At 38.6% G+C, this 7,127-nt stretch overlaps 1 protein-coding gene across 1 annotated transcript; it reads left to right on the forward strand.

The window, feature by feature from the left end:
* Positions 1 to 2,257: 2,257 nt before the first annotated feature.
* On the forward strand, positions 2,258 to 3,660 carry LOC147640328 (putative BOI-related E3 ubiquitin-protein ligase 2). Its single transcript, XM_086823568.1, has 2 exons — positions 2,258 to 2,554; positions 3,037 to 3,660. The coding sequence occupies exons 1-2, from the start codon at positions 2,279 to 2,281 to the stop codon at positions 3,658 to 3,660; spliced, it is 900 nt and encodes a 299-aa protein (XP_086679694.1). The 5' UTR covers positions 2,258 to 2,278.
* The last annotated feature ends 3,467 nt before the right edge of the window (positions 3,661 to 7,127 follow it).

Consider the following 7,127-nt stretch of genomic DNA (forward strand, 5'->3'; position numbering starts at 1 on the left):
TTTATAATGTTGAATTTATTAAAGCCTAAAGGCTTTACCCTAACCCTAATTTTTGGGACACTCTATTTTTGTTGTGGAAGAGTGTCGTGCTCTCTAAAAGCACACTTTGTATATTTTTGGGGGCTATGTCTTATTTTTGGTTGAAAGCTAATAAAAATACTCTTGTGTGGGGGGGAAGGCCACGCACAAGGGGGGGAAGATTGCACCCAGCATGTTTGTCTTGGAGCTAAGTATTATGTTTGCTATGCTTTTGTTCAATTTATTTGATTTTGTTGAAACCTGCAAAGCATGTGTTTTCATGGTTGAATTTATGTGTTGAATTTCTCAAGTGTTCCACAAGCTATCCTAGAGAACGATTCCGTTTTCATATACACACACATACATGTGTGTGTGTGTGTGTATGTAAGAAAGAGAGAGAGAGAGTATAGTTGGTCATGTTGAAGAAAAAGGTTGTTGCATAAGTTTGGATCTCAATGCTAGAAAAAAGTATGTTTTCCAATGCACAAAATGAAGGAGATGTCTTGACATTGGACCATTTTTTCTGCAAAGATTTGCACATACATATGCAAGGAGAGAGAGAGAGAGAGTTTAGCTTTTGGTTTTGCTTGTCTTGCTTGCAAGGAAGTTACATGGCATTTTTTGACTCTTCCCTTCACAAAATTTTTCCTTTGACTTTCATTTAATATATGCTACATGCAAAGCAAGTTGTAGTGTACTTCACACTTGTTCCCCCTTTTAATCTTTATTTGAGTTGCTTTTTAAGCAAAATATTATGGAATCTTGTTCATCCCTAAGGTCTACCTTTGTAAGGAAGCCAAAAATAAAGGGATGTCTTTTTGTACATTAGGTTGGGGTATGCCATTGTTAGTGAAAATGGAGTTGCAAGATTTTCGTTTAATGTGAAAAGTTTATTTTTGTAATTTCAAAAAATATGTAAAATTTAGTGCTTTTTTTTTGTTATAAATGAAGCTTTGAAATCTGCACACTTTCTTAAAAAACATGTTAAAATATGAAGCCATAAGTTTTAAAAGAAAAATGTTTTCCATAAAAACTGGGGTGTGTGTCCTTTTGGCACCGAGCACGTGGTCCCAATATGGAAGATGCTGAATGAGATGGGATGTGGACTATGGGGTGAAGTGAGGTGGGTGTGGGATGGGTTCAAGGATGATTTTTGACGGGCTACTAAGCCCTTCGATCTACCGTCACATAGATTGAAGAGTGAAGGATGATTTTTGATAGGTTTTTAAGCCCGTCAGAACGAAGAGTGAAGTAGAAATAGTGCTTGTTTTTTCACATTTTACTGTTTTTGTGAATGGTCATTTAAAAGAAGTGGTGGTAATTTAATATTTAATGGGCAAAATACTCAAAGAGAGAGCGAGAGAGCGAGAGAGAGAGAGAGAGAGAGAGAGAGAGACGCTTCATGTCAACTTTATTGATCTAGAGAGACCAATCAACGTAGAGACTTGAACCCATGTGGCTCCATGTCATCCCAAGGGCAATCCCACTAGCCATTTCTACCCCACGAGATGGGTGGCAGAAAGGTAGTGAGAGTGTCCTCTTTTACACACACACACACCTACGAGAGAGAGCCGCTTAACGTCCACTTTATTGATCTAGAGAGAGAGAGAGAGAGAGAGAGAGAGAGAGAGAGAGAGAGAGGTTTACTAGGTCTATATGCATGAAAGGTGGTTATGATTTATGTGTGGATGAATGTGATGCTAAAAATATAATGTGTGTCGGTCCTAATGCATGAATGGGCAAGATCCTTGGGAAGGGCCATGCTTGTGAGGGTTAGTGGGGCGCATAACATTAGATGGAGCATTTCCTGGCGCCGCCGCCGTTGAAGCAATTTATAATAATATATTTCACACCTTTATACCTTTACCCTATCTACATTCTATTTTTTAATATAATATCCTGTTTCATATTTAGGCCTCACCGACAACTAGGGTTGCCAAACGTCGCTTTGGACAAAATCTTGGAAAATTAGAAAAAGAAAATAGTTGACAAATCTCTCTGCTATTTCTATTTTTGTTATAATTATATAAAATCACCACATATACCCTCTTCATCTCCGCCTTTGCGTGGCTACAGGTGAGTCTGGCTATCAGCCATCCAATCCTTCTATGTGTAACCTAATCGATCGTCCATTCAAATTGCATGGGTATTAATTGATAATTGATTGAGCAATTGAATGGATTATCCACCATATATTGACTGATAATTGATTTGAGTAATTGATTATACTGATTATATTGATTATATCTTCTGTGCAGCCATGGATCTCTCTTCCCTGCACCCACAACGGGATCAAACAGCGCCCCGGAAGAGGCCTACAAGACACTACTCGCAAGATCATATTGTTCTTACACAACAGAAAATAGGGCTAATTAATCAAGAGCAATTAGGCGTAATTAATCATGATCAAACAAGGGTACGTTTGTCCGTGCCTTCCACCAGTGGAAGAGAACCAATGGAAACGTCTACAATGGTGAAATTGGAGGAGTTGCTGTTAAGGCAAAGAATGGAGATAGAGCAGATCATTCAAGTGCAGGTAAGGGAATTATGAATGGAATTGGTGAGACTTCATGATATTCTCAATTAAGGATTATACTATTCAATCATTAGCTATTAAGCTCTTTCATTAGCATCTCGTGTTTCCATAAGGGCAGTAATCACCATATCTAATGATCTGCTCTGCTAGACTAATCATAATTGCTAGGGTAGTACTGTTACTATTTTGTAATGATGTGCCGGTAACGTATTGATGTTCTGTTATATTGTATTTTTAAATGGTGTTCAATATCATTCCTAGGCCAGCAATAATTTACTGTGTGTGTGTGTGTGTGTGTGTGTGTGTGTGTGTGTAGTCTCTCTCTCTCTCTCTCTCTCTCTCATAGCCTCCTTCGAAGGCACACAGTACTTTAACCTAAACTGAGCTATATGTGCTTTTAATTTGTGTTAATCTAGTATGTTAAACCTTTGTTTTTTTCATACTGGAAGAATTAATGGATCTTTGGTGTTGCATCAATATAGGGGGAGAAGGCAAAGGAGTGGGTCGAGCAAGGGAGAGCAAAGGTGGTGACAGCGATGGTGGCGGCTATGGAGGGCGGGGAGCCTGGCGTTGCTCTGCGGCAAAAAGAAGAAGAGCTCCAAAGGCATATGAATGTGAGTGCAAAGCTGGAGGAGACTGCAGAACAATTAAAGCAGCAAGCTCAGCTATGGCGACAAGAAGCTAGAAGAAGCGCCTTGGTGGCACGGACCCTAAAAAACCACCTAGACTACTGGTCCCGTATTAATCACGCTTATCCTCACAACAATACAATTATGTCCACTAATTATGATCATGTAGTGCATAATACTACTAGAGAGAGAGAAGAAGGCTATGGAGATAGTGGAGATATAATTAACATTAACATTAATCATGATGATGATGCTATCAAAACCATGATCAAGGCTTCTGATTACCCTCAATCCCTTGAGGAAATCAATGAGGTCAATCACCCCATTGCATGCAGATTGTGTAGGAGCCACCATGTGTGCATGCTCTTCCTCCCTTGCCGCCACCTCTGCCTCTGCAAGGGCTGTGAAGAGTTGCTTGATTTCTGCCCTATTTGCAATGGCAGAAAAAGTGCAAGTGTCCAAGTGTACATAAATTGATAACTTAAGCCCTTACCGAGTGAAAAAGCTCAAGCTCAAGCTCCCTCTCTCAAGTGTGTGTGTGTGTGTGTGTGTGTGTGAGAGAGAGAGAGAGAGAGAGAGAGAGAGAGAGAGAGAGAGAGAGAGATTCACTAAAAAAAGTGTGTGCGCGAGAGATCACGGGGAATTGTCGATGAAATCTTAAAAATCATCATCTTTGCTAATATAGTCTCACACTCACATTCAATACTATCTAAGCTAACTAATGATTTATTGATATTACTCTTACCTACAGTGAGTATAGGGAGAATAAAGGAGAGAGAGAGATGGGGAAGATGAGTAGTCAGAAGAAATGAACCTCACACTCACATTCAATACTATCTAAGCTAACTAATGATTTATTAGGAAAAAGGAGAGAGATAGAGATGGGGAAGATGAGCTAACTAATGATTTATTGATATTACTCTTACCTACAATGAGTAATAGGGAGAATAAAGAAAGGAAAAAGGAGAGAGAGAGAGAGAGAGAGAGAGAGATGGGGAAGATGAGTAGTTGGAAAAAATGAACCACCTGAATTGGAGCCTTTCTTAAGTAATTGGAGAAGCGATTGGAGAAGCGACAACTGTTAGTAATAGTAGTGCGATAATTCCAGTAATTAATCCAAATGAATAGTAAGGTATTCTAGCATTTCTCCCGTATTTTGCACCCTCCCCACCAAAAAGGCTTGAAACACCAGAATAGTGCATTCTCCAAGTTATCGAACTAGCTGACCAGAATAGTGCATTCTCCAAGTTATCGAACTAGCTATATAGGATAAAACTAGTTGAAACCAGTGTGCATTTTACAAACAAGGACATGATATATCAAACTAGTTGTTTATCTTCTAATTGTCATAACCAAGAGAGTAATGCACTCGAGCTAAACTTAGAAACCTACTCATAAGCTATGAACCACCCATAAGAGTGAGAGGAGGCTTGCAACCACCAAGTTTATGTTGATTTGATCACACATTTTTTGCTAGTATGCATTTTCAACCATGGAGAGGAGAATTTAATGTCTTGTACCTAAGGAGAATTTAATGTCTTGTACCTATTCCTTAAATTGCTAGAAGATTGTTAAAAGAATTTGGCTCATACATAAAATGTAATTGCACCAAAAGAAGACTAATAAACAGACAGGAGTGGAGTGTCATCCATCTTGGCTAATGGCGAACACTCTAGCCAAGGATGGTGCCAGCTCACATCTACCCCCTTCCCTTTCTCCATGTGTGAGTAATGTCTCTTTCACAATATTTATCTAAACTAAACACATTTACAAATCTAATGATTTCACTATTCCAATAGTAGAGCAAATCTCTCTCTCTCTCTCTCTCTCTCTCTCTCTCTCTCTCTCTCTCTCTCTCTCTCTCTCTCTCTCTTTTCGTTAATAGAAGATATGTTACCAAAAATTACTTTACAAATGGCCACATGGCTACCATATGATGTACTAGCTTTCCCTCACTAATTACTCTAAACCACAGGTGGAGCTCGGAGTACCCTCATCCAATATATAGCCGGGTCATTCTTCACCAAATGACCTGACCATAACGAAGAGACTTGCCACAATAGTAGTCCTTTTATGCGACTTATGTGAGCTGTAATACCCACTTTTACATCAAATATGAAGGCATTCCATAAACCTATCCACTTGAAAAAATGAAAGAAATTTGAATGTTCTGCCCATTCGAAATCTTGCCAAAAATACAATCTTTAACCTTTATGGGCCTATCTGTCAACGGAATACATACGCGAGAAAGAAAATCACACACTTTCTTTGCCACACCGGACATGAAATGAAAAGATGCAGGCATGTTTTCAAGCATGTAGTACAAAACACACAATTACCAGAAGCAATCCGTCGCTTTTGCAATGGTCCTCCAATAGTAGGCCTCCAACTAGCATGCACCATAGGAACACCTTCCCTTAATATGAAATCTTAAACCACCAGCCCTGTAAGATTACTTCCTTCCACCAAGCCCTACTTTTCCTGATGTTCCATACCCTATGAGCCTTCTCAGTGATCTATTGCTTATCTTCCACCAACATATGGTACACTTGATTTATTATACATTGGACAATGTCCTAAGGCTTTCTAAATGCCCAATCTAACTAAGGTTGTTGATCCTCCAACTAAGGAATATAACAAACGGTGTAAGGCCTGCCCTCACTATACATATCCACGTGGAACCCAAAAATATTGATGGATTTTTCAAAAAGACAATAAGTAGCCTATACATGTGGCAACAAAGTATTTCACCAGTCCCAATTGAGCCATTCTATTGAATTTTGGCCCCTCCACCAGATTGTTAGGCCACTCTAGAAGTCATGAAGTAGCCAACACCTCACCTGCCATAGAATTCCTGCAAATCACGTCCAAATAAGTGTCGATATAAGGGGTGTAAATTCAAAATTTGAATTCAAATTTTCATTAAAAAATAAACTAAAGTGAGCATCGAAACAACCATCGAAGCACACGTCAAAAAATAGTTTTTATTTACCATTTTATCGGTTCATATTTCGACGTCGATATTGACGCATATTTTGACGTCTATCGCGACTTTGGGAAATTTTTAATAGAATTGCATCACCTCTCTATTAGCATTTTAAAAAACTAGAACAAGTTCACCTCTCTCCTCAAAAATTTGCAAGTTCTCTCACCTATCTAATCTCCCTAAAAATCTGCAGGTTCTCTCCTCTCACCTCTCTCATCCCTATACTCTAAACCGAAGCCCTTCCCCCATCCCTTGCTTGTTTTAGATTTTTTTTTGTATCTGTGTGGTGCTAACATGCTGTGTTTTTTTTTTGTTTTGCAGATTCTATTCTTTCCCCCAAATTTTTGCAAGTTTTCTCCTCTCACCTCCCCCATCCCTAAATCTAAGCCCTTCCCCCATCCTTTTCTTGCTTTCGATTTTTTATATGTGTGTGGGCTAATATGCTATGTTTTCTGTTTGTTTTGCAACTTCTAATTTGCTGAGATTCCAGGTAGCCCTTCTCCTTTTCTCTTGTTTTTGATTTATTATTTGCCTCGCTTTTGATTATTGCACCTTTGGGTGCTGGGGTTTAGGATTAGCTTAGGCTTAAGCTTAATGCATAGATTAAGCTCTATGCATGCATTAAGCTCTATACATAGAGCTTAATCTATGCATAAAGCTTAATGCATAGATTAAGCTCTATGTATAGAGCTTAATGCATGTATTAAGATCTATGCATGAAACTTAATGCATAGATTAAGCTCTATGCATAGAGCTTAATGCATAGATTAAGCTCTATGCATAGAGCTTAATCTATGCATAAAGCTTAATGCATGCATAGATAAAGCTCTATGCATAGAGCTTAATGCTTTTGATTATATTATATAAGTGGTGTGGTGTGGTTTTCAAAAGTAGCTAATATGTTGTGTTTGTGTTTGTGTTTGTTCTGTAGGTTTTCAATCATTTTCAGCTCTCTCTT

Source organism: Cibotium barometz, chromosome 3, assembly GCF_041138505.1.
Source record: "Cibotium barometz isolate CiBa-2024 chromosome 3, ASM4113850v1, whole genome shotgun sequence".
In the NCBI taxonomy this organism is placed as follows: Eukaryota; Viridiplantae; Streptophyta; class Polypodiopsida; order Cyatheales; family Cibotiaceae; genus Cibotium; species Cibotium barometz.

What these genes read in the sequence shown, in the direction of transcription:
- LOC147640328 (XM_086823568.1), top strand. Translation starts at nt 2,279, where the DNA reads ATGGATCTCTCTTCCCTGCACCCACAACGGGATCAAACAGCGCCCCGG. An exon ending in AGCAGATCATTCAAGTGCAG is followed by an intron (nt 2,555 to 3,036) that starts GTAAGGGAATTA and finishes GCATCAATATAG; the next exon opens with GGGGAGAAGGCAAAGGAGTG.